Genomic DNA, 26,830 nt, shown 5'->3' on the forward strand with positions numbered 1-26,830 from the left:
ATATTGGGACTCCGACATCCAGGTCACCCTACACAGGGTCAAAGGTGGGAGTCATTTCACTAAAATTTTATTTTTTTTCAAATCTTCCAAAGTTAATTTATTAATCTATTCAGCAATTATTCAATATCTTTGATAATACAAAAAAATAAAATAAATACATTTAAAAAAAAACTTTTTAAAAACACTTTTCTAAAAAAAAAATAGTAAAAAGTGAACTAAAAAGTAAAAAATAAATTGATTACAAGAACAATTTACCAATCAATTGTTGCATATTTTATTTAAAATGTCAATTACTTTGAAAACAACCGAAAATGAACTACAATTTTAAAAAATGTTAAACATCTTTAATTTTTTACTATAAAGAAAAGCGTGGGCCCTATTCAACAAAGTCCCTATAAATTGATCAGATAATGTTTTATATTGTAAGTTCTTTTGTAATTTAAATTTAGTTTAATATTTGTGTGTGACTCATACATTTCATAACACTCAACTCAATGAATTTGGACTTTGTTGAATAGAGCCCACGCTTTTCTTTTTAGTCAAAAATTAAAGATGTTTAACATTATTTAAAATTGTAGTTAATTTTCGGTTGTTTTCAAAGTAATCGACATTTTAAATAACATATGCTACAATTGATTGGTAAATAATTGTTCTTGTAATCAAATTATTTTTTTTTTAGAAAAGCATGGTTTTAAAAAGTTTTTATTATTTTTTTTTTTAATAATAATAGTTAATATAGCAGATACTTTTTCTTTGAAATGAGTCCATCAGAAGCAGTTGGAAGTCACAGTTTAAAAACAAACGAACCACCAAAGTAACCGTTATGACTTAAGAAATTACATTTAACAAAAGGTTATTGTTTGGTGGAATCTACCTGCACATATTTTCATAAACATTCAATAAGTCTATAAAGCACTGTTTGTTAATCTATAAGTGTTGTAGCAGAGTAGAAATGGGTTAATTTAATATCTGAGCATTATACTTTGTTGATGTATATAAATACATAATATATATTATATAATATGCTGTACCAAAAATTAGTCTTATCCTCCTTTCGATATAATTTTATAAATTGTTATAAAAACAAAAATCACAGAAAACAAACTAATAATTACGCATAAAAAACATAATAGTTATTATTTTCATTGAAAAAATGTAATGATGTGGTAATTGACAAAAGTTGATGATAATAATTAAAATATATTTAATATTGAACGAATGATTTGACTGGAATGTCTACTTTCTTGCGGCCTTCTAAATCGCATAGTTCTATCACGACCAGAGCTTGAGTCGCTTGAGCTCCGGCTTTCTGCAGAAGTTCTATAGCTGCTTTCAGAGTGCCTGCAAAACAAGGTAAACTATTTATCGTTTAAGCGTGTATTAAGAGTAACAGCAGTAGTTGTGAAAGGAAGAATAGATTGGTGTTTAATAAGGCAATTTATTTTAACTAATGACATTTATAGACATTTAACTGAAACAAATTATCAACCAAGAGATTATCCGTTATCACAAAATACTTTACTTATCCCACCAAAATGTCTATAATTTAGTATTTTTTAGCTCATATTTCGTTAATTATTGCCGTTGCTAAAGACTCCTCCACCTCAATACTTGACAATTAATCATCACTTGTCAGCTGATCCTAGCTTATTGATGGACTCATTGTTCAACGAATCCGCCCTTCTTCCCTCCGTGTCATTTAGGCCTCGCCTATCAACGAATCGTCCCACATCTGCTGTGATCCTGACTTAACTATTAACTGTCCATTCTTTATCGGCTCCAAAACGGTCTTTAGTTCAAAAATGCTGTATGTTTTATAATTTCCCGCGTGTTTAACTGCCGAGAGTTTTGTTTACACTCGGCATACTTTTGGTATATCTAACGGCCGAGCTCTCGTACCCGACCGCGCCTTGGGATTTATTTAAATGTTTGATTCCTTGCATTATTGCTGTGGGTAGCTCATATATTATTATGATTGCGACCAGGCCGGTGGAAAAAAAGCCGTTTTCAAGATGGACCAAAGCGAATAATATATTGCACAGCGTACCACGGAAGTCCATCATTCGAACTTTCTCCCTACTGTCGACCGCGTCCGACGGTCTCATCTATAAGCAGCAGGGCGGAAACAATTGCCCTAACACCGCATTCGTCTGCAGATTAATTCATTGATTCAAGGTCATCACAGATCTTTGGATTCAGGCTAAATAAAAATCGTCCAATCTTGGCGCTATTGGCCACAAGTCGGGAAGTCACACAGTTTCAGTTTCTCTACACGTATGCCACCGCCATTTAGAATAATTAGATCGATCATTTAAGAGGGCGTCGCACCGGTGATTTTCAGTGGTAAAAACATGTTTAAGCAGACTGAAAATAACTCGCTTACTTTTGATTTTAGAGTAAAAGCACCAATTGTAAAATTAAAAGAGAACAATATTCCGGAGGCAAGACGAAAATCATTTTTTGAAAAGTTACAGTCATTTAAAAATGTTAAAATAGTCGTTATTTCTAATCTATGTATTTGAGCGTTATACTTGGAATAATGAAAAAAAACGGACCGTCTTGCCCTCCGGAATATTGCTTTCTTTTAATTTTATAATGGGTGCTTTTACTCTAATACCAAAATTAAGCGAGTTATTTTCAGTCTGCTTAAACATGTAAAGATGAAAAAACATTTTTAAATCGCTTTCAAGGATGCTGTGATAGTCCAAATAATAAATTAACTACCAAAATAGAGTCCTAGTTATTGAACTAATAATTACACATCACAGTTTAAACTTTAAGTTAAGATTTTGTAAAAAATTGCCTATACTTTACTCCTTAAAAATGGGCGGTGCGACGCCCTCTTAAGACCGACCGTATACATATTATTACACAAAATTGCCCTGTCTTTGTAATTATTAATTATAAAACCTTCACTTACCACCGGTGGCCAGTAAATCGTCGATGATCAAAACCCTTTGACCCGCTTGGATGCCGTCCAACTGAACTTCCAGCACGTCCTGTTATTAATTACAACGACAAAACTAGAAATATTGCGGTTATTGGCTCGACATAAAGGGAAAACGTCAAAGTGAATTTAAATGTTCAAAAACAATGACCGCCATAATTATATAAGCAAATTTGATTGTCACAAATGAAAACCGAATGTAATTTACTGCATTAATTTTAAAAAATTGAATAAAACCTGAACAATTTTAGGATTATGTGTATTTTTGAATAGCTTAGTCTACAGACTTCTTTTAGAGCGATATAATTTCTTCTTAAAAACTTTTAGTACCTCAGGTCACATGGTGGTACTTGAGGAATATTTTTTTCAGATTTTTTAATGGTCGAAGATGACGGCTGTTGCGCTAAAAAGTTGTTTTAATTTCCTTAAAAACTTTTTAAAGACTACGTTTTTCCGTCATTTCGAGCTTTTGTGTTTAAATTAAATGGTTTTTTATTACTAGGTATAATAATATGTAATATTTATATATAATTATTATTTGCATATTTTTAAAAACATATTTTTTATCTTCAGCTTTAATGATATCAAATTAAAATGAACTTTTACAAAGAAAATTGTATTTAACTTAAAATAATATTACTTCAGAGGCAATTCCTTTTACAGTATTTCTACTGTAAAAGAACCTTAATTAACGTACTACCTAAGTTTTCTTTTTAGGTTTAAACTTTGCATTTAATATTATTATTATTTTTAAAAATGAAGTTCTCTATTTTTAGAATTATCAGGTAGGATTAAAACTAATCATCAAGCAGTTGATTTCTTTTTACCGATTATTTTATTAAGGGGCCTCTACACTAACATTTATTAAACAGCATTGTAAATGCAATTTTTCATATAAACTTGACATTAAACTAAAAATGTTAAATGTACATATTACTATAGAAAAGAAGGATCTATTTTGATATTTCATTTTTTTTTAAATTTTTATAACGCATATAGGATTTATTTTTGTACAAAAACATATGTTGTTACTTTGAACAGAACTTACCTAAAAATACTCAGATTTAAGTTTTGAGAAAACATTTTAATTCTTCATCAAATTTCCAAGGCATTGATCATGACACAATTTTAAAATTCTTTCAAGGTAATTAATTATTTCAATGTAAAAAACTGCAATTTTTAATTTTTTTAAACTGAAATAATTTATTAATAAACAATTGTTGCAATTATGCAACGATCAATGCCTTGAAAATGTTATTAAGAATTCAAACATTTTTTCAAAACTTAAATCAGAGTATTCTTAGGAACTGTACATTTGAAGTAGAATGAGTTGTTTTCGACCAAAAAACACAGGTGTAGAGGTCCCATAAAGAGAAGACATAGTATGACACATGACCAAGTAATTATTTTTCATCAACAATTCAAGCTGATAAATTTGTTTAAGGATATTTTAATAAAATGTATGAAGTGTGTAACAACTAAACGTTTATTTTATATTCAAGTTAATGTTTAGAAACTTTTGTCTGTTAATTCAACCACAACTACTGGTTATCTATCAAGGTGGCAAATATGTCCTTTACTCTGAAGTGACGAATAAAAGATTGATTCAACAAGAAAAAAGCCGCCCACAGCTGATGAACCAATCCTAAATGGCAAGTAGGCACCATTCTTACATCTATTATAGGCCAATTTTTTTATAAACTACTATTTATTATAATTTATAAATTTAAAAAATTTAATTATTTTTGATAATGCAGCCAAATGTTGAAAAAACTTTATTTAGAACGCTCTCTACGAGTCAACTAATACAATCCAATTGAACATAGCAATAATCACAATCATAAATCACAATAAAATTATTTTGATCAATTGAAAACTGGTGCGTTTATGAAATTACTTTAATACTATATACCTACAACAGTTATGTAATTGGCGTAGACAACATCGTCATTAAAAATTAAAACCTATTATATCAGTATGATATGTTAATCAAGAGAAATGTTCTGGTAAAAATCCATCAGTCACTTGAAAATTATTATTATTAGTAAAACTGTTTATTTAGATTTTAACTAAATTACAAATAATGCACTTGTTAATAAAGTATGATTTTGTCAACTTTCAATTACTATTTTACACACATTGTTGGATAAATTGATAAAATGGTAAAATTGGCTATAGACTTTTTATTTATTTTTTTTTTTTTTCAGTTGGAAGTTTTAGGTTATATACAAATAGATTGTTAGTATATGGCTCAAAAAGAAATCAACATTTTATGGAACTTCCCTCTGACTAACGGTAAATGTTCTCACCCCACATCCCGAAAATTACACAGTATTTATAACTTAAGCTATAGCATTAAACTTGTAATTCACTTAAAAACCAATTTATTTAATTTTAATTTTAATAATTAATTTAAATTACTTTTCCGTATTCTAGTGTGTATTCCAATTGTTCTACACGACCCGGCAATTTTCCCTTTTTTCTAATAGGAACACAAGGGACGTTAAGATGAACTGCCATAAGGGTGCCCAACAAAAAGCCTCGAGCTTCTAACATGGCTACGCAGTCTATTTTCCCATTCAGTTCAACGGCATAATTTTTCAAAATTTTATTTAACAGTTGTAATCCGTCATTGCTTTTTAATACAGAAAATATATCCCTAAAAATAAATAAATGTAATATTAAAACAAAACAAAATAACACTGGATTTAAACTGTTGGAAAAGTCAAAAAGTGTTGTGTCAGCATAAACCACACGCAGACAGTTCTTACCACACAAATTTTAACAAATTTCACTCGCTTTACACTTTTTTAATAATATCATGACAAATCTAAAACTTCATTATTTACATTTTAATATTACCTGTATAAAATGCCTGGTATAGGAAAATCTGGATACGACTTTATATAACTTTTTAAGCAAGCGATATCCTCTTCTGAATTTGAAGTAGTAGCCATTTTAGCTTAATTGATAGTTTCTCCGACTGTAATAAAATAATAACTCATATTTAATCTACGCTACAAAAATTGTAAACATTAATATCAATAATTTAACTAGAGACAACAAATTTTTAGTATAGACGTAGTACCTATAATGACTAATTACTAAAAAAAATTGTTCAAATTGTTTCATAATATACTCTCAACGAGTCGCTCATTAAAAATTCTTAGTAGTTGTTATATATAATAAAGAATTTAGAATGCTAATTTGTAGTATGTAATACAACAAGTGTCTGCAGTAATACTTAGTAATAATATTACCGAGCACAAGAAATGACTATACTACTTGAAATATACAGACTAATGCACTTGGTTTCGAATTGTTATCTTCTTCAGAAATAAAATATTAGCGTAACGGAATATCAATTTTACTATATACTTTACTATTACGAGTACTATATTACATTTACAGTGTACTTATATACTTGATTTTTATTGGCTGCCCGTTACGCTGACATATTAGTTTTTATCATCAAATATTTGACGAACAAAGGCTATATGTGCAATAACTTTGCATATTTCAATAATGATGCAGATGGTGCTCACTTAAAAAGATAAAAATAAAATTAAAAAAAAGTGTTCAAACAAATTAAAAAAACTAGATAGTACTTCCCTAACTAGTAGCATGATATTTATATGAATTTTGATAATAATTATTTTCTGCTTACTGCTATCAAGTATCTAAGAGATAAGAGGTGAAAAAGACCACAGTTCAAACAATTTATTATTTTCTGTATCAAATAATAAATGATTTATAACTACAAATAAAAAAAATGCATGTATCGTATTGGGTTGGACTTATTATATTAACGTGACTGATGATGGCTAAATTAAATGATGCTTGTTAATTTTAATAAATATCAAGCAAAAATACTAAATTAAATAATTAATGCAATTGCTTAAATATCCAATTGTTAATCATTTTAATTATCAGAGGTGATAAAAAAATACAATGGATTTATTTAAATTTAATATTGTAAGTTAGAATGTGCCTCATTGATAAAACTAAGGATTATTTCACATGGACATCAATTTTTAAGCATAATGGTTCAAACCAACTCAAATTCTCAATTTAATTCAAAAACAATAATAAGATGATCTGTTTAAACTTAAATAAACTTTAATAAAAAAAATATTTTACTTAATTAAAAAAAAACAAATGTAAAATAATATTTACATTGAAACAATATAGTAATATATGATATGTACAAAAATTAGATTTCCCTAATACAAATTGTGTACTAAAGTATAGTAATATATGATTATTAATTATTATACATGGCATGATTTTAATATTGGATTCAAAATAGTGTAGTAACATTAATATTAGTATAGCTAATTTGTGATGTACAGTTCTTGTACAATAATTTTATTAGTCGGATATAAAACAAATCACCGGAAATTCTAATTTTTTTCTTCCTTCTAAAAACAATTTTTCCATTACAACAAAATACTCAACGACAACCCCACCGACTTTGGTCAAGAGTGTCGTTGCTGCTTTAAGTGTCCCTGTAAATGTCCAATAAAAATTAGTTTTCTTACAAAACACAATCATAGATTACATATATTGCATTATTTTAATTATAATTTTGGCCTCCAATATTCATCAAAGGTCAAAGAGTTTCATTTTTAGAATATGAGTCATATAACAAGTCCTCTTGTAGCTATTATAAATCACACTTGATATAACAAGTGTTAAAATATATTATGTGATTGAAAAATTATACTTTCTCAGCTACACATTGAAGCTGATGATGCTTAGATAACCTAACTAACTTACCGCCAGTAGCAAGAAAGTCGTCAACTACAACTAAACGGTCTCCTTTTTTAACACTATCTGGTTGAATGACTATTGTATCCTAAAACAGATTTTCAATCAAATATTTGAGACTAAATATGTACTTTACGCGTAAAAAGTTACAAAAAGTTATTACCTTACCATACTCCAAAGAATATGATAATTCAATCACCGGATTTGGCAAGTTTCCTTTCTTACAAACTGGTATGCATGGTACGTTTAAATGTAAAGCAATTATCGGTCCGATTAAAAATCCTCTTGATTCTAACATCACTACACAATCGACTTTTCCACGCAAAGTTTCAGCATATTTTTTCAATAGCTTGTTTATTAATGATACACCTATACTACTTGAAAACACTGGCGCCCAATCACTAAAAATGTTTAAAATAAAATATTTTAAAAAAGTAACAATTTTATCAAAAATATTTTCTCCAGTTTTCTCAAATGCAATAGAAATTGTCTATACAGTAGACTACAATGTAAACTTCTGTAAACTACATATTAATAATAGAAAAACTTAAGCAACACTTGTGGTTATGTATTATAAAATAATAATATAATCATAATTACTCATAAATTATTCCGGGTTTGGGAAACTCAGGAAAAGACTTAACATATTGTCTTAACTCATTTTCTTCTTGTGTATTGAGTGGCGATGTTTTGTTCATTTTAATGTTAACAGTTATAATCTGAAAAATATAAAATCTAAGATTACTAATACTATTTTAGTACATTTTATTTTATTATACAATAAAAACCAAGGGAAATTTGAATTTTTTATAATTTATGAACAGTAGTAAACAACAACCATACAAATTGTAACAGAAAACTAGATATCATCTTACCGTTTAGGACTTTAAAAGTCAATAGTGTTATGTTCGCTGTTGATCAATCAAATACATAATAATAATTGTCAAAAGAGCGATAAAAACTTGAAAAGCAAAAGTGTGTACAAGGAACAATTAAAAAATGATATTAATAATATGATAATATGATAATGAATAATATTATGGTAATAAAAAAATGAAATCCCGTTAGGTTAGGTTAGATAAGAATAGGTTATTACATTCCAAGTCACGTCGTATCTCACATACAAGGAATAAACACAGGATAGCAATTATATAAATAAATATGTTAAATTGCTAATGGTTCAATTAATATATGTGCTGTTCAAGTTGTGTGTTCTTTTCCACTCCAATACTTAAAGTTAATTACAGATAATTATAAAAATTCAATCGTGTATACCACAAATACTAGGCGACTAGGATCAATGTTGCTTCAAGTGACGCGACTAATACAGTATTAAGGTGTATCAATTATTACACACCTTGGAACTTATACGCACAACTATAATTAATTATATAATAACATACTAATTGTGTTTAATTTTGAATGAAAAATAAGGTTACTTAGTAAATTGATAACATTTTAAATTCGGCGGCGGCCGGTGCTTACAAAATAAACAATAATTGATAATATGGTTATGGAAATGATAACCCAGCGGGACCAATCTGGGACGGCCAAACGATAACTGTTAGGCGGGGTAGCGAGGGGCGTGCGCCGAGACTGCAGTTTACCCATTCCTTCCCAGTTCCCTTCACACCTATCGGCAATTTGTTTTTTTTGTGGAGGAAGTGGTGGGTGGTAGTCAGCACTGAGAGCGGTGGCGAGTGGCGACTCGCGGACGCTAGTGTACACTCACAGTGCGATGATAAGAAGAAAAGCGGGGGCTAAATTTAGACAAATTATTAATTAGTCTAAAGCGAGAAACTGTGAATGAATAACGAGGGGTGAGTAAGTGCGTTATGGGCGTTCAAGGTGTATTTTTAACTCGTGCCATCTGCGGCGCCGATCGTAGTAGTCGTCTCGCGTCATCGGCGGGTTTCCTCCAAAAATGTATTAAGTAAAAAAATCACTTTGTTGTTATTAATGATTCCATTGAAATGCCGATGCCGCCGTCGATAAACTATCGTTTCAGTCACTTGACGCTGATCGGCCTGTGTGCCCTATTGCACTGTTGTTCATCCGAAATCGGTAAGTACCCCGTGCCAGGCTATAACTCATACCTACTTATCCGATAGCCTACAGTTATTTTCCGTCCCAATCGTAATGACAACAATAAAACGTTGTTGTTTTCCTACAGCGTCCTTTTACGGATCCAGCCATGTCAATGTACCGTATCAAGACGCCAAGAGCACGACGGAGATCAGTTTTGCGTTCCGCACCAAACACTTGGACGCTTTCTTGTTTTTGGCCGCCGGCAAAACGGACTATTGTTTCGTGTTATTGGAGGCGGGCCGCCTCAAAGTGAAAATCAACCTCGGAGCTGGCGAATCGGAAATATCGTCGCCGAGAGGACTACGTCTCGATGATCTCAACTGGCATTCAGTGAATATATCGCGCAAGGAAGGTGATCTTAATTTGGCTGTCGATAAAATTCACGTTGTCAGGTACGTTACAAATTTTATAAAAAAAATAAAAATATTTTTAAAAAGTTTTTTTTTTTATAATAATGTTTTGTTTGGATTAGAGAGAAATTGCCAATTGGATTCTATGAATTGAACATGTATGGTGGCTTATACATCGGAGGGCAAGGTGATTTTTCAGAATTATTTTTGGGTCACACAAATGGCTTACGCGGTTGTTTGCGAGATGTTCGCTATAACGCAGTGCCAGACGTTCTGAGCAGAGCACGTTGGAGAACGGGTAGAGCAGATGCTCACTCAATATCGTGGGGCTGTGTGAATGAATTTGACGCACCTAGAGAATCGAGTATATCGTTTCTAGAAGACGGTGCTTATATGGCTATACCTAGTGTATTAACATCTCGGACCAATGTGAAGTATGTGATTGTTTTGTGAGGTTAATTAAGAATTTTGCTTAACAATTAATTTAATTTTATGTTTGAATTAAAGATGGCAGTTTTCTATTAAAACTATATCAGAAACTGGTTTAGTTCTCTACAATTCTAAGAAGAGTTCTACTTTGGGTAGACATAGTGGAAATGTGGATTTTGTTGGCGTAGAACTAGTAAATGGAAAAATACGTGTTGCTCAAAATTGGGGTTCGGGCGTAACTGAATTATTGTCGGATGCTGCTATTAACGACGGAGTCTGGCATTCTATAAATGTAGCAATGGAGGCTGGCGGACTTGATGTTACTATTGATGCGCCTAAGCATAGATACAGATTAGCATTCAATAATTCAGCTCTGCCTTCAAAACATTTAGATCTTTCCACTGTTGTAAGTTTAGTTATTGTGGAGTAGAAAAAATTTGTAAAAACAAAATTACTACTTTCCTTTTAAATTTTTAGCTCTACGTCGGTGGTCTAGAAGTTAATATGAGAAGTGGAGCTTTAACGTCTGGCATGTTATCAGCAAGCAACAGTTTTAAAGGATGTATCCGTGGGATTTCAAGTGACGGTCGGGCGCTCGGTCTGCCCGACGCTCTTGATACTTCTAAGCTTATTTCTCGATGTGTCTGGTCATATCCATGCACAGAAAAACCTTGTGTTCATTCGCCCGATGTTGGTTGTTCGCCAGTCGGAATAAATTCGTTCAAATGTACTGGATGTGAAGATCATAATGATCCACAATGTGTTCGTCCCGAATTTATTCAAACTCACAAAGTAAAATGTCTTCTTTAAAAACGCAAATGATTTGTACAAATTTTATATGAAAACTAATGTCTAATACTACTTTTTTAGGCAATGATGAAAGTGCCTTTACCAGTTGCTATTGAAGTCTTGACAGTAAGCAATTTAATTGTGATTGAAGGATCTACAGCAAGTATAACGACATCATCTATAAATCTTATCATGGATTATAACCATTACGGGATTAGAGAAGCTGGCGTTCAATTTCACGTCGTTCAACCGTACGCCAAACATGGAAAACTGGTAATCGATTCAAAGACCTCTACTGGCAATGCAATTACTACATTTAACATGCTAAATATTTTGAAAAATGAGGTAATTCAATTTTTAATAAAAAGATTGCTTGTATATATTATAATACATGTTCATTTTTTTTTTTTTTTACAATAAAACTATCAATTTTGTATATTTGTTATATAGGTTTCTTATGTGCACGACGGTTCAGAAAGTACACAAGATTTAGTGACTCTAGATCTTGAATTTGTTTCCAACGAAGGATTGTTGCTACCCGAATATTTGCAAGGACGACAAAGATTTGCATTACCTGTAAATATAACGCCTGAAAATGACACTCCAGTCGTACGGATAGCGTCTGATTATAATTTACACTTAGCTCAAGTAAATAATAATAATCATAATAACATTTAATCAATCAAATTTATTATGACAAACATAATATTAATTGCTTGTTTGTTTCGCGTTTGGTTTTGTTAATGCTTTGAGTTTTATTTATTGTTTTTAGTTTATACTTAGTGAGTTAGCATGCAATAGCTACATTTTGTCAGTGTGAAATTTGTTTTTTTTCTGAGTGACTGTAAGTTATTTTATTTTGTTGTTTGAAAAAAAAAACTTTGTGAAGTTAGTATATATTATATATTTTTGTAGGGAACATGGAAAGTCATAGACAAGGACAAGATAGTAGTAATCGATAAAGATTCTAGTGCTGAAAGACTTATTATGTCTGTATTAAATATTAGTGGTGGTCATTTGGAAACATTGGACAATCCCAACATACCACTTGAAACTTTCTCTGTTGCTCAAATGAATAACGGCTATGTTGGGTATCGACATACATCAAATGATACAGGGAACTTTAGTTTTACATTTCAAGTAAATAACAATACCAAGTTAATAATTATTTTCAAATCTAATTCTATTTTATAATTTTTATTAGGTGTCTGATGGTGAAAAAGTCAGTGCTATTACAACTGTTTCAATTTTGGTTTACAGTTTGTCGTTAACTTACATTCAAAATACAGGCGCAATATTAGCTTATAGATCATCCGTTGTAATTACACCAACAAACTTAACATTCATCACAAATGGCGACGATCCATCTTTAGAGTTAACTTTTAAGGTGATTTTATCTTAAAAACCAATGGCGCAATTTCTGAGGACTCAAAATTAAAAAATTTAATGTTAGCGCTGTTCAAATAGCCTTAATTGTTATATTTATTGTTTTTAAAGAGATTTTGTTTAATTTGATCAATTTAAAATTACAGAGTTGAGTATACTAAATGCCCCATGAAATTGTGCCTTTGTTAAAAATTGAAATAATTAAAATCTAATACTCGTACAAATTGTTTAGAGCGAATTTCTTATGCAATAGATTTAAACATTTTAAATTTTCGATTTAGATTATTAAGCATCCAAAATTTGGAGCAATCAAATTAGTTGATGGAGAACAAGCTCAAGAAAAAATAAGTTCATTTAACAGTCATCAGTTAGAAAAAAAACTTGTTAGTTACATTCACAATAGTGAAGGTTCTCCTGTACGAGATTTTTTTAAGGTACTTGTCAACATTTTAAACTATTAACATTTTTGAATTAAAAAAAAAAAAAACAATTATTTGACCAAGTAATATTTATATTATCTTTACTTTAGTTTGAAGTTTGGGCTGGCCAAGTAAAATTGGGAGACACCTACAAATTCGAGTTGAACTTTGTAGAAGTGCATCTGATAGTAGATGTATTTGGACCAATTAATTGGAAAGCATCCAGTGAAACGGCCATCACCAGCGAGTCCATAAAAGTATTAACACATCCAATACTATTGCATCCTAGCTCTATAGTTTTTGAACTGGTTAAAACTTCACATACTGCGTCGTTGTATTTAAGGTTTGTTGAAATAGAATGTAGCAAGTATTTTAGTTTTAATGCTAAGCTGCAAATTTTGATTTTTTTTATATTTGTGTTAGGATCACTTTTTTTTGGAAAATATTAATATTAGTTTTTTTAACAATATTATAAATTAGACAATTGACCCTTCAAGATTTTTTCAGTGTATTATTCTTAACACATAAATTAAAAAAAGTACATACAGTATTATATTTTTTAAAAAAAAGTTTAAAAATCTTTGGTCGCGCTGTTTTCTTAAAAACAAAAAATTTAACAACTCTCTCATTGACTTATGAACACATTATTTTATTTTCTATAAAATATTTGAATTGAATATAACTTAATATTTACAATTTATTTTTTCCCCCTTTTCCAATTTATTTTTTTTTTTCATTCTAGAAATAATCCGTTGGTGGATGGTGAAACATGGACACAAAATGATATAGAATCGGGACTTTTGACGCTGAAGCTTCATCATGATACCTATTCTCCGGCTTCCGATTTGTTTGATATTAAAATTAGTGCGCCTAGGTGTCAACCTCTGGTTTCTAAGCTTTTGACTTTCGAATACACTCCTAGTCTGCTACTATCTCAAGCAGTATCGGCTTTTATCCATCCCCTCGATGTAGTTGAAGGGAGTTCTTCCCCGCTTACTGATAAACACATATCTATTAAATGTGTTGGTGTAAACCAATTGCGTTTTGAGATATTGACGGGCCCGGAACATGGTTATTTACATTTACTGATAAACAACAGTACAATTAAAAATGTAACTGTTTTCACTGAAGATGATTTGTACGACGGCACATTATCGTACTCTCATGATGGATCAGAAAACAATAGAGATCATTTTAAATTTTTAGCCACATCGAAAAACGCAAACTTCCAAGTGAGTCGAGTCAATAAAAATAATCACGTGTTTATATTGTAATACAGGAAACGTAATCAATTATAATATTAACTGGTTTTTTTTTTTAGTATGTAGGCTATGTTAATGTATCGGTGCTATTGGTCAACGATAACCCGCCGAGTTGTATAACAGAAGAAAACTTACGTGTAGTTACTGGAGGCGATAGAACTATAACTAGCCATAATTTACAGTGTCAAGACAAAGATGTTGACACACCAGTGGCATCTTTGATTTTCACCATCAACTCAATTTCAAACGGAATGATTTTAAACACTGTCAATAATCCTTTTACCACAGTCATGAAGTTTACACAGGTAGAGTAACATTAGTTAATACAGTCAACAATGCGGTATAATTAATTTGTATATAAATCAATCATAGGAAGATGTAAATAATGGTAAACTTATTTACCGTGATGAATTTTCGGCTGAAACAAAACAGAACCGAGTTAGTGCCGTGGAACTCGGCGTATATGATGGCAAACATTCCATTGATCTTAAGCTTCAAGTAGAATCTTCACCGCCATTCATTAAAATATTAAATAATTCTCAGTTAATGTTGAGACAAGGTGGCGCTGCCACTATTACTACAAATCATCTCTATGCCGATACCAACTTAAATATACATTCCGACAAAATCAAGTGAGTGGATTTTGTTAACTAACATGTTAAAAGGTATAATTTTATAAAATTATTTTGATTTTAATTTTAGCTACCAAGTGGTGGAAGGTCCTGGCCAAGGAGAAATCGAGTTGGGCACTAATTTGGAACCATTAAAAACCACTATTTTTAGTCAAGCTGAACTTGAAGCCGGCCACGTCCGTTACCGTCACAACGGAGATGTGGAGAGTGTTCGAGATCGAGTTCTATTCAGGGTCTCTGCTGGTAGCACCGTGTCTCGGGAATTGGAATTCGATATTAGACTTTTACCGCAGCATTACTGGGAACCACTTATAGTAACGAAAAACTCTCCGATAATTGTGGACGAATCAACAACTATCGCTATTTCTAAACAGTACTTGGAAGTAAAGCAAGAATTGGTACCGCCTTCGGACATTATGTACTTGGTCAAAGAGCAGCCACGTTATGGGTATTTAGAAAAAGAGTCTAACGAAGAAGATCCTAGTAGTCCAGAAAATAATCATCTAACTACGTTCAATCAGAGTCTGATAAACAGTGGTCATCTATATTATGTGCAGTCCACTATGAATCAAAGCACTGATAGACTCGTAGTGGACATCACTAACGGAGTAGTTTCGTTGTATGGTCTTGTTGTAAGTGTGAAATGTACAAATTAAGTGCAAATAGTTGTTACTAACAACAAATTGTAATTTCAGATTAGTTTCGTAATTGTGCCGAAAAACGTCTACTTGACCAGCTCTCAGTTGAATGTCATTGAAGGTGGAAACGTAACATTGAGCAGTGACACATTTCCTGTTGCGAGTATATACTATACCGATAGAGTGTCTCGTTATTCTTTGGTCAGTGCACCGAGCCATGGACGTATCGTGAGAACTACGGCTGATACGTTTGACCCGACCATAGATTTTTGGAGCCCCAAACAACTAGCAAGATCACAGATAATGGTAAATGTCAAATAATATTTTTACTAACTGTGTTAGTTTTTGTAAGAGGCATTGATTTTTTTTCTGTATAAAACATTAAATCAAACAAAACCATTTCAGTACGTTCATGATGGTTCTGAAAGTATAGACGATAGCTTTTCGGTTAAAGTAGCAGTATCAGACGATAAAGAAAGTGCTCCGGTTGATATTGAAGTAAAAGTAAATCCGGTCAACAATCAACGACCGTCAATAATGAGAAACACTGGTATAAAATTGTGGAAAGGCGGTTTAGGACTAATAACATCAGATAACTTAAGTAGGTTGATTTTTTTTTAAATATATACATTATACATAATTTGTAATGCTTAATAGAGAAAACAATAATTTATTCATAAAATATCCAATTTTAGCGGTTGAAGATAAAGATACGGATGTTTCGAATCTTACTTTTGTGGTGACATCATCGAGGTGTGGTCATGTGGTTATTGAATCGCAGCGTATTGAAAGATTTACTCAAGCCCAAATTGATCAAAACATTGTTTATTTTCAACACTCTGGAGAGCTTTGTGATGGTGAATTAGAACTGTCAGCCAACGATGGACTTCATTCAACTGGTGTTGCAAAATTTCACATAATGGCCGAACAGGCTTCAGTGAAGTTACTGCTCAATAACCCTTTAAGAGTGTTTCCCATGCTCGGTCGACAAATTACCGCCGAACACTTAGGAGCTCAGTGTGACGATCCAAATTATCTAGCGACTTACGTGGTGAGAAATGCTCCCAGATATGGCATCGTATCTAAAAGCGCTTCATTTGAAGACTCAAATCAAATGGCTATAACAAATTTCACTCAGAAAAACATCAACGACTCGGCTATTTGGTATCATCACATCTCAAAGTATTTCTCTAGCAATACGACAAACGATGCTTTCACTTTTGATGTAATTTGTGAATATGCAATTCCAATTGTAAATCAGGTAAGGTTTATTTTTAAAAAATGTTTAGCTTGAAAAATAAAAAAAATTATATTTAAAATATCAAATATTGGCAAAACTATAAATCATGTACAGAAAATAAAAACATAATATGATCTTGGTCAAAATTTATTTGTTATTGTAGATATATATATTCAGGAATTATTATAACTAAAAGTAGTATAATCACTTTCAAATGAACAGTTCAATTTAAATCTGTAGATGCTAGGAATATTTTTCAAAAAGTTATAGTGTGTCATAATTTTAAGTTTAGAAGTGTGTAAATGTTTAGTGTTTTTCTGGTTTTGTAAGGAAATGGTTAATTTTTTTATTTTTTGCATTGTAAAGTACCATTAGGAAGATGATCTACATGATAAATTTTATCCAAGGGTCAAAGGGAGTAGATAAAATAAAACCTTGGGTCCACATACAACAATTTTAAGTTTTAAGAATGGGAACTCTTGTTATGTCTTAGTACTTTTTTATATATTGTAATTTTTTTTTTTTTTTAGACTTTTAACGTAGAAATTACAGTTTCTTCGGGTGGTCTTGAAGAACTGTTGATTGGTGATAAAACCAAAGAGCTGGTGGTCAAAGAAGGTGAATCAACAATCGTCAACCTGAACACGACTGCCATTTTGACGTTCTTGGTAAACAGCATTGGCATTAGGTCGCCTACGATTAAGATTGAACTTACAAACGAACCCAAGCATGGTAATGTGTGCCTGGACGATGACTGTGACCGACGGACGTTCTCTCAGGGCCATATGCGCCGAAACCAGGTGAGATATGTACATGACCATTCGGACACGCTATCCGACAGCCTGGAGTTTTCCGTGTTCTTGGATGTTGAACCAACGGCAGTACCACTGTGTAACGTCACGGTACCGGTGAGCATCGTGCCAGTCAACGACCAGCCATTCTTCCTCACACAGTCGTACCCCAATTTAAAACTAGTCCAAGGCCAGTCGGTCACATTGACCAGAACTGAATTGCTTACTGAAGACCCGGATACACCTCCAGAGCAAATCGTCTACGACATTATCACGGGTCCTTCGTATGGCACTGTGTATTTAGCCGGCATCAAAAACTCAGCACGTTTCACTCAGGCGGACATTGATGCCGGCGAAGTGGTGTATAAGCATGATGGACAACTCAAACCCACGTCATTCTACTTCCGCGTATGGGACGGCCAGTTCAACCCTGTATATAAAGTATTTCAGATCTATGTAATACCCGTCACACTCAATGTGACTGTGTCTCTGCCACTGCCATTACTTCAGGGTACATACGAGACAATTGTCAACGAGAAGCTGTTCCATGTGGAAACCAACGGCGATAAGGATTCGGTGGCTTATAACGTGACAATGGGCGCCCGACACGGTGTGGTCTACGTCAACGGCACCAAATCAAAACTGTTTTCTCATAAAGACCTCAAAGAAGGACGAGTTGTGTACCGGCAGACCGACCTGAGTGCGGCTGCAGACGCCTTGCGGTTGTCCGCGCAAATGCATTGTGAAGACTCGCCCATAATAAGAGACCTGTGGTTGAACGTAAGCGTTGAACCATTGGTGAAGACCGGTGCCTTCTATCCACTGACTGGGCTCAAATCACAGTTGGGCGTGCAAGTGTTGAATGCTGAAATGTTGGCCAAGACCACAGGGTCGGATCCTAAGTACAAGATCCTCAGAAAACCTAAGTACGGCAAACTCAAGAAGATCGTCCGCCGGTCCGGTGATAAGCAAGTGATTCGCGAGGTGGACGTTACCAAATTCACACACGGCGAGATAGCCAGCGGCATAGTGTACTTTGTGGCCAAGAAAGTTCCGGATCCGGTCGAGGACAGTTTCCCGTTCCTGTTGACAGCCAATGGTGTGCAGCCGGCTATTGGCGAGCTAAGGTTCCATGTTTCCGTGGCCGAGCCACCATCGACCACTGTACATCCGCTGTCGTCCACTCCATTGACCAAGCAGCACACCACATTCATGGTGCGCAAACCCAACGATGGCAACGCCGTAGAAATTGCCAGTCCCAACATGAGCGACGACTATTTGCTTTGCGTAGGCTTCATCATGGCTGTTATGGTGGCATCGCTGGTAATAGTCGTTCTAGTCCGATGCCGTTCCAAAAAACAGGCGGAACAACTGGACAAGATGAACCCCATGCCGCTGCCTTGTCCGCCCGACGACTTGATGACAACCTCGCCCAGGCCCGCCAACACTGCCGCTAAGCACCAACAACAGCTGGGTTGCAACGTCATTGCTCTGGGTCCACCTGAACATGCAGCTGTTGAACCTGATACGACAGAGTTCAACATGAGGTATCCATACGGGGCTGCTGATGAAGAGTACTGCAGCAGCAGTACCGCAGACGGTACCGAACAGAACAATCCCATGCTCAGGCGTAACCAATATTGGGTTTGAACCGATGACAAGTGTTTAAAACAAAGCCTGTAACTTACTGGTATCGACTAACACAACTATTGTATTTATTTATGTACTACTAGTTATACTGGGTGTATTTTAAATAAACACCACCATCCAGGAGGACTTAATAGTCACACAGTCCTTGTAAAGTGGGAGGGGTAGAAATTGTTTGGGAAATTCTGTTTGTGTACATTGTGAAAACAAAAATGGCTTACAGCAGATTACTCATATCACTTATGATTAAAAAGGAAAGTTATTCAATGCATTAAGTAATACTATATGATTCAGTGCCGTCTGTGTATTAAAAAGTAACGCTATTGTTTACTTTGTAAGAGTATTTCACAACAAAAAAATTAATTTATTAGGTATAAGTTTTTTTTATTTTTACATCATTAATTAAAGGCAGAAAGTTAAGCTACTTTTCCCAAGGTACTTATACAGTATTATAATTTATATCTTAACTTTTGTTTTTATAAAAAAAAATTAAATAATTTTTCTTTATGTAAATAATATATAATAAGCAGAATTATAATTTTTTTTTTTTAACAATACTTACATTACTACTCAAAATCACATTTAATTAAATTTCATTTTCACTCCCAATGCGATCATAAATTACAATAAAGATAACTAGCTAACAGCAACAATACCATAAATCATTTGTTAGAAATTATTATGTACAAAAACAAATTTCCAACTTTTCTTTGCATTCAAAAGAATATGAGTGTACTGTGTATGTGTGTGGAAACTATTTGGTTATAATTCACCAAAGCTACACAGTAATTTGACATTGGGTGGGTTCCAGAAATGCTAAGGAGAGTATAACTTAAATACTAATGTTGATTTTTTTTTTTTGTAATATTTAAGTTAAGCCATCTTGTGTTCAGAGGTGCACATATCATATTCCATAATTGGATAATGCAAGTGGGAAGAATTAAACTATATGTGATTATAGAAAACGTTCAGTGCGATGGCTTATCTATATTTGTTATAGTAAAAAAAAATCAACAATTTGAAAAATTACCTTAACATTCTTTCTTAAAAATATTAGTTCAATTGTTTTTTTTTTTCATTTTACTAAATTTTTTTTTATTAACTCGATACTTAATTTTATATTAGCATTTAGTATATTAATAATATTTATAATTAATGTATATTTTAAGAACTACTACTTAACCAATTTTCCATTATTATTGTTTTATTAAGTATGAAAAAAAAATCTAGTCCACGCTTTTGGGCCTTTAAGTACTTAACATTAATTTTAGAATATATATTTTTAAAAAATCACTTTATTGTAACTGTTTCAATCGTTTTTATCGACAATAACACTCAGCATTCTAGCGTTCTTCTTAAAGTGGTATAATGTTTACTCATAATGTTTTAAAGTTCATTGCGATTTGTAAATTACATAACGGATTACCTCATCCAGTGGCGGACCTGATTTTTAAGACGTTTGACCGCCACTGGTCCTGTTCACAATCACTGGGACCACATTATTGTATCGCTCGAGACAAAGTTGGCCAAAAGTTAATCCAAAGCAAACAAATGTTTAATACTTAACCAAAATGTTGTTAACTCTAACCAATAAACAAATTATGTAAAGTTATAATAATTAGTATTACATAAAAAAAAATTTCCATCAGTAATTTTACTCGGTGCCGTGTAAAAATATTTATAAGTATAATCAATATTTCTCATGTCGTTTGGAAAAAGCTCAATTTATACAGTTAATTTTAAGTTAACAATATTTGTACTGTATAACTGTGTGTACATAATTTTAAAAAAACAAACACATTTTTTTTTTATTATAGACTAATAAACAATATTCAGAAAATATCATGTTGTGTATTTACGATGTATAATTTGTAAAAGGGACAGTGTAAAAAGAGAGAGGTTACAGGTGTGAGGGTGGTCCAGTTGACAAATAATTATATAAATAAATAAATCCTTCGTAACCGACATCTGTGATCGGGTAGGCAATCATATAAAGCCAGTCCTCGTCATTAAACGTATGAAAAGAAAAAAAAAGGTAATCGTACAAAAGCGTGTTCGAATAATAATTTTGCCGAAACGGGCGCTCACAAGTCGGAAATGGAAAATTTTTCAAACTCTGATGTGAAAAGTTCCCAAAAAATCTGGCGCCCTCAGTATGACGTGCTCGAACTCCATGTAAGACAATTTCCCGTCGCCGTCCACGTCGGCTTCTTCTATGACCTTCTCGCACACCTGGACCACTTCTTCGGCCGAAAGCTGACCTCGGGTCAACAGCTTCAACACTTGTTCCAAGTCGGTCGGTCCGATGTGATGGTCGTTGTCGAAATCTATGCTCGGAGAGGAAAAAAAAACAAGTAGGTACTCGAAAGAAAAATTGTTTTAATTTCAGAGGAAATATGTAAATGTCCCATTAACAAGGACCGGCTCAAAATGTAGTACAAATGTCATTACCGTAGATTTTAAAAGCGTAGAACACTTTGATTTGCCTCGGGGCTTGTTCGCTGAACACCGACAGCAAGTCCAAAAAATCTTCGAAACTCAACGAACCGTTGCCCTCTTTGGAGAACACCTGACATATGCGTTGTTTGAACGGGTTTTCCTTTTTTTTTGGAACAAGTACGAGTATAGTACAACATTTTTAACTACCCAAATAAGTAGCCGCAGAGATATCACAAACGGTGGCAGTCGCATTTCTTGTTAAATTTTGATTATCAAACAAAAAAATGTGCACGTATTTGACTCTTCAAATGCATTTTTGTGTGCACTTTACGTGACGTGTATTAATTCAAGAAAAAAATAGGTTCTCAACATTATTAGAAAAATAAAAACTAGGAGAGCTTATCGAAGAGACTTGATTGATAATTTAGAAAATTTTAGTACAAAAACTGACATTTTTTTTTGAAAATGATCAATAAACTTACCTTGAGCTCGGGAAGTTGCTCGATTCGTTCCTGTGGCACTTGGATGTTCACTGGTTCGTCGCCTGTCATTTTTTTCGGCACTACTTCCGGACATATGGCTCTGTACCTCTTGTACACCCTTTAAACAAAAAGTATATAATTAATCGATAACATATTGTAGACGTCTAGCCGAGAAAGAGAATTAAAATTACAAACATATTTAAAGGGCAAAGTGTCGTCGTAAGCTCTTTCAGGCTTAATTTAAAATATAGTGTTTTAAAATAAATACAAATTATATCCATTAAAAATAAACAAAAATGTAAACGTCCAGTATATGCCAGTTGGCACCACACTTAAGACTGAAAGGGTATTCAAGTGTTCTCGTGAAAGAATGTTTTCAAAGGTAATGATTTTCGGTAGTTTAGACTAATCAGTAACTTGACAGGGACAAGAGAGACAAAGCCTTTCTACGGTTATTTTGCCTACACGAATCTAAGTTGATCAAGAGCTTAAGTTAGCTCTTGTCGATAATACCAGTCTTATTTTTTGCCCACAAAGAATAAGAACAACTTACGCAATACTTGATTGCCATTGAAGATGTCCAAAACCCATTTCTCGGTTTTCTATACAACAACAACGTGATGATCAATAGCCACGTGGGCTTAGAGCTCAAAATTATACATTTACTGTGAAAATAGTATTACAAATTGTGTGCTAAACCCAAACAGAAAAAGCCCTCGAAGCTTATGTCTATAAATTATTCAATTCAAATCACCGCCATTGTGCGTCAAAGTCGGATAAGTCAACAATGTGTATCGGATCTGTACACAAGTGTTCCGGCCGGAAGTAAAGATTAACAGATCGTCTCAAAACGTCCGTCTGCATTTAAAATTAATTGCTTTCGGTAATACGAGGTCACGGTGTATTTTAAATGGTCTAACACGATACTCTCCTTCGATTAATAGTAAAATATTTCTCTACACGCCTACCTACTCGAGTAGACTATTATCAGAGAGTAAATCACTATTGAAATTCAGTGTACAAATCTTTGGTAATCTCTGATAATCGCAGGAAATTACCAGTCATTGGAAATATTTAAAATTTTAAAATGCTAGAAAACAGGCTTGTTAATATTTAGTGGAATCACGACATATACATACACATGACTACCAACATATTCTACTATATTTTCCAACAAAATGATTACCATTAAAATTCTCGGCTGAAATCAAGAAGTTTGCCTGCAAACATAAGACCGGTGAAAAGGAACCGCCAACACCCTCTACCGACTAGGCTAGGCCAGGATTCGCCTGCTTGTCAATGCTTCTGGGATTTATTATTGTAAAAAAATCACGATGTGTACATTTTTTAGCTTAGACGTGTAGCTGAGAAGGTATTGTTTCTACAATGATGTGTTTTTATTATTATGTTACGTTTTGAGACACACTGTATAACATATACACACGTGATAATTAATAATATACTTGTCTGTCGTCTGTAGTAGTCACACACGTGTTCACGTCTTACTTACCTAAGTATTTCCTTCCTGGTAAAAAAAGTGCAGTCCTATAACAGAAATAAAAAAACATTAAGTACACAAAATACAACGATGATATTATGATGTTCTGATTGTGAATTTTTTTTTTTTTTTTTGAGAATAGGTACCTAGGTACTATTTTTTTTTGCCGGGTCAATATAGAATTACACGCTGACGGTTTAAAATACAGCAGTTTTGTTATTCCAGCCAAGCTAAGTATACATAATTTAACATAATTTTTGCAGTCCTTTGAAAATATGATCCAATAATAACCAGCTGTTAGACAGCACTTAAATATTTTTAAGTAGTAACACAGAACACTATATTAATTATAATGCAAGTTGTTCGAATACATTTTTTATATTCGGTGTATTCCCTCCGAATTGATAATCCCACGGTTTGTTTTTTCTAGAAAATATTATAAGCGAACAAATATAGTCAGTAACTTACAATTTAACTCGATTTTTGGCCACGATTAGATATCTAGGCCCAATATAAAAACATTAAAGATCAAATAAAAAAGTCAAACGTCGAGTCGTGTATTTTAGTCGATTATCGACGACAATTATTGTATTCGATTTAGTATCAAAAAAATCCCAACTTTGAATTTTTGTTTTGCATTTTTTACTTATTACTACAGTCATTCAAAATGTTAATGCCATTTTTACACATTCTTTATATTGAATTTAGCTTTTGATTTTAAGTAAAAAATTATTTTTATTTTTTACACATTTAGATCATTATATTATCTAAATATGTACAATGTATAATGATTAAATTATAAACGATACAATTGAATCAATAGCCGACATTAGTGTAATAACTAATAATTACTATTAGTTCAAAAATATCAATACAGATTGAACAATTATTCCATCGAAAAGATTGTTTTAAAACAATTCTAAGAGTACCTAAGTAAAGAAACGTATTTCTTTTAAATTAAAAATGTTTAACTTCAAAAGTCTGGTTTGTAACAAACGCTTTTAAAAAAATATATTTAGTTTTCTAATGTATGGTACAAAAGGAAGGACAAACTATAATACATTTGGCATCGCCCATAAACAAATAAAACGTTGATACGATTTCTTACAAGTTACAACATTTGGTCGCCAACAATTTAATTAAAATTAAAATTAGACTAATATTGATCGTAAAATAGCAGCTTCTTGTTGAATTTTTTATTTATTATTTCGCGCGAATAAAATATATTATACTGTCAAACGGACAATATAATGTTAAAAGGAGTATTTTTTATTTAATTAACATCAACTCTGCGTCAAACAGTAAATAAATGTACACTGGCCATATCCCTATCTTATATTTAAAGTAATAGCATACATTCCGTTTTTCTGGGGAAATTCCTTCAGGTTTACTAAATTATGCGTCAATGACAAGTTCAATTGTCATTTCTGATTTCTCGTGAGTTCACAATATTAGATACACATAGAATCCATTAAATTATATTTAATGTATAAAGGTATTTATGAATTATGTTATCGCCTAAAACTGCTCAACAACAACAATAATGCACATCCAATTATTTGAAAATTAATTAATTAGCGGTACAATAGTCGATAAACGATAGTAACGATTGGTACCTATACTTTGTGTTAAAAATCCGTAAAATATATTTGGTAAATATAGACATCTTTGGGAAATTCCAGACTTAATATCACCACATATAGAATTACGTTTAACCAATCATTCTATACAACCCAGTACGCACATAACATATGCGTTTTTTCTTTATATCAATTAAATTAATTTCTTATTTTGAAGGTATTATTATATTTTCTAAGTACTATGGGTAATGTATGTATGAACATAAATTATTGTGCGCCCAAAAGGTCTTGAGTGGCAAATATATAATACCTATAAGAATTGTCAAAATGAGCTCAAAAAAAATATATAATAATTTAATAGACGAGTATCAATTTTTTGTTGACTTTTGAAAAACGTATCAAAATTGTTTTGAATTAATTTTCCTAGCTAAATTTAAAACCATATTTGTTATAACCATTTTTTTTTTTTACTTACACACATAATAAAAACGCAACTGATCGGTTACATTATATTATACCTAACCACAATTATTTGGTTCGTAGATGTGTAAAAGTAAATTGTTTTTTGAAACTCAAAAGAACAACTTGTATTACTATTTATACATTAAAACAGGTACCTAGTATAATGTTTACGAATATTGAATTCACTTTCACACTGTTAACCGATATCAGAATATTCAGAATATTTTAGGTACAACTATAAATCTATAAGCTAATAGTTTGTAAAAAAACTAAACTCGCAAGTCGCAATGCAACAATAATAGAAATAGACAGCCCTCCTCTAAGCATGCAATAATTAAGTACATACAATAATGTTATACATTACAGTATAATTATCGCGTTTCGTCACCTGGTAATCCTCCAGTTGCGCCTCGGTGAACGTGACCACCTTGTTGCCCATACTTGTACACACTATATTGTATTTAACACATTGCTTTAGGCGGTCGACCAGTGAAGTTTTTTTAGCCACCCTTTGTGCACACACACAAACGCCACACGACATGACAAACAATAGCGGGTGTGGTTTCACTTAACGAAATTAAAAAACTAACTTGGCCAGACAGTTATAAAAAAAAAAAAAAGGAAAAAAACCGTTGTCGGGTCATTTCTTCAATGTACAAACGTTTTTTTCCAAACAAACACATCCACAATATTATTATGATATATTATGACATATTATACACGTTTGTTACATATCTTATAATTTATATATTTTTTTTATTTCTTTTGGCAATCAATATAATACAAATGATAAAACAAGAAAAAAAAACAAAAAATAATATAATAATAAAAAAAACCTATTTATAAAATTTTTTTATTTTTTCTCTCTCATTCTTCTGCTTTATCTTCCACTTTTATTTTTACATAAAATGTGTACATTATTATTTTTTTATTATTGCACATACGGCCTTGCTAAATCTTTCTACAATGTAATATACTATG

The 26,830-nt window shown here is 32.3% G+C and overlaps 4 protein-coding genes across 12 annotated transcripts; 1 reads left to right on the forward strand and 3 right to left on the reverse strand.

Moving 5' to 3' along the window:
- Positions 1–1,111: 1,111 nt before the first annotated feature.
- Positions 1,112–6,492, reverse strand: LOC126845935 (adenine phosphoribosyltransferase-like). Of its 6 annotated transcripts, none has more exons than XM_050584984.1 (5): positions 6,372–6,492; positions 5,810–5,930; positions 5,369–5,606; positions 2,921–2,999; positions 1,112–1,341 (listed from the first exon to the last, which is right to left on the reverse strand). In XM_050584984.1, the coding sequence occupies exons 2-5, from the start codon at positions 5,902–5,904 to the stop codon at positions 1,205–1,207; spliced, it is 549 nt and encodes a 182-aa protein (XP_050440941.1). In that variant the 5' UTR covers positions 5,905–5,930; positions 6,372–6,492; the 3' UTR covers positions 1,112–1,204. The 6 variants fall into 6 exon arrangements, with proteins under 6 accessions (XP_050440941.1, XP_050440938.1, XP_050440940.1 ...); XM_050584981.1 differs by having other exon boundaries at positions 6,357–6,486; XM_050584983.1 differs by having other exon boundaries at positions 6,351–6,482.
- A 644-nt stretch (positions 6,493–7,136) lies between these two features.
- Positions 7,137–9,209, reverse strand: LOC126845934 (uncharacterized). Of its 4 annotated transcripts, none has more exons than XM_050584978.1 (5): positions 9,075–9,209; positions 8,318–8,436; positions 7,881–8,118; positions 7,727–7,805; positions 7,137–7,455 (listed from the first exon to the last, which is right to left on the reverse strand). In XM_050584978.1, the coding sequence occupies exons 2-5, from the start codon at positions 8,413–8,415 to the stop codon at positions 7,319–7,321; spliced, it is 552 nt and encodes a 183-aa protein (XP_050440935.1). In that variant the 5' UTR covers positions 8,416–8,436; positions 9,075–9,209; the 3' UTR covers positions 7,137–7,318. The 4 variants fall into 4 exon arrangements, with proteins under 4 accessions (XP_050440935.1, XP_050440934.1, XP_050440932.1 ...); XM_050584977.1 differs by lacking the exon at positions 9,075–9,209 and adding an exon at positions 8,497–8,572; XM_050584975.1 differs by having other exon boundaries at positions 7,138–7,455; positions 8,993–9,135.
- A 121-nt stretch (positions 9,210–9,330) lies between these two features.
- Positions 9,331–21,179, forward strand: LOC126845931 (chondroitin sulfate proteoglycan 4). The gene is made up of 19 exons (XM_050584973.1): positions 9,331–9,781; positions 9,891–10,197; positions 10,278–10,589; positions 10,663–10,990; positions 11,062–11,376; positions 11,455–11,718; positions 11,824–12,021; positions 12,289–12,513; positions 12,578–12,760; positions 13,041–13,193; positions 13,289–13,521; positions 13,921–14,410; positions 14,500–14,745; positions 14,813–15,072; positions 15,143–15,704; positions 15,768–16,016; positions 16,116–16,311; positions 16,406–16,971; positions 17,481–21,179. The coding sequence occupies exons 1-19, from the start codon at positions 9,691–9,693 to the stop codon at positions 19,389–19,391; spliced, it is 7,089 nt and encodes a 2,362-aa protein (XP_050440930.1). The 5' UTR covers positions 9,331–9,690; the 3' UTR covers positions 19,392–21,179.
- On the reverse strand, positions 20,621–26,316 carry LOC126845932 (calcium and integrin-binding family member 3). The gene is made up of 5 exons (XM_050584974.1): positions 26,238–26,316; positions 23,820–23,854; positions 22,310–22,427; positions 21,840–21,987; positions 20,621–21,715 (listed from the first exon to the last, which is right to left on the reverse strand). Exons 1-5 carry the CDS (start codon positions 26,286–26,288, stop codon positions 21,498–21,500), a joined length of 570 nt encoding a protein of 189 aa, XP_050440931.1. The 5' UTR covers positions 26,289–26,316; the 3' UTR covers positions 20,621–21,497.
- Positions 26,317–26,830: the final 514 nt, after the last annotated feature.

This window comes from Adelges cooleyi, unplaced genomic scaffold (genome assembly GCF_023614345.1).
Source record: "Adelges cooleyi isolate 19-005CV unplaced genomic scaffold, UGA_ACOO_1.1 ACOO_flye_CR_arks_rails_tigmint_CR_PRNA_8, whole genome shotgun sequence".
Lineage (NCBI taxonomy): Eukaryota > Metazoa > Arthropoda > Insecta > Hemiptera > Adelgidae > Adelges > Adelges cooleyi.

Bases quoted from the DNA above. Each gene is read 5' to 3' on its own strand.
- LOC126845934 (XM_050584978.1), bottom strand. From the start codon at position 8,415: ATGAACAAAACATCGCCACTCAATACACAAGAAGAAAATGAGTTAAGA. The intron at 8,119-8,317 runs GTAATTATGATT...AAACATTTTTAG, and splicing joins AAACCCGGAATAATTTATGA to TGATTGGGCGCCAGTGTTTT. The intron at 7,456-7,726 runs GTAAGTTAGTTA...GGACATTTACAG, and splicing joins CGACTTTCTTGCTACTGGCG to GGACACTTAAAGCAGCAACG.
- LOC126845935 (XM_050584984.1), bottom strand. From the start codon at position 5,904: ATGGCTACTACTTCAAATTCAGAAGAGGATATCGCTTGCTTAAAAAGT. The intron at 5,607-5,809 runs GTAATATTAAAA...ATTTATTTTTAG, and splicing joins ATACCAGGCATTTTATACAG to GGATATATTTTCTGTATTAA. The intron at 3,000-5,368 runs GTAATTTAAATT...AATTAATAACAG, and splicing joins ACACACTAGAATACGGAAAA to GACGTGCTGGAAGTTCAGTT.
- LOC126845931 (XM_050584973.1), top strand. From the start codon at position 9,691: ATGCCGATGCCGCCGTCGATAAACTATCGTTTCAGTCACTTGACGCTG. The intron at 10,590-10,662 runs GTATGTGATTGT...TTTGAATTAAAG, and splicing joins ACATCTCGGACCAATGTGAA to ATGGCAGTTTTCTATTAAAA. The intron at 14,411-14,499 runs GTGAGTCGAGTC...TTTTTTTTTTAG, and splicing joins CGAAAAACGCAAACTTCCAA to TATGTAGGCTATGTTAATGT.
- LOC126845932 (XM_050584974.1), bottom strand. From the start codon at position 26,288: ATGGGCAACAAGGTGGTCACGTTCACCGAGGCGCAACTGGAGGATTAC. The intron at 22,428-23,819 runs GTAAGTAAGACG...TTTTGTTTAAAG, and splicing joins ACCAGGAAGGAAATACTTAG to GGTGTACAAGAGGTACAGAG. The intron at 21,716-21,839 runs GTAATGACATTT...CTCCGAGCATAG, and splicing joins CTACGCTTTTAAAATCTACG to ATTTCGACAACGACCATCAC.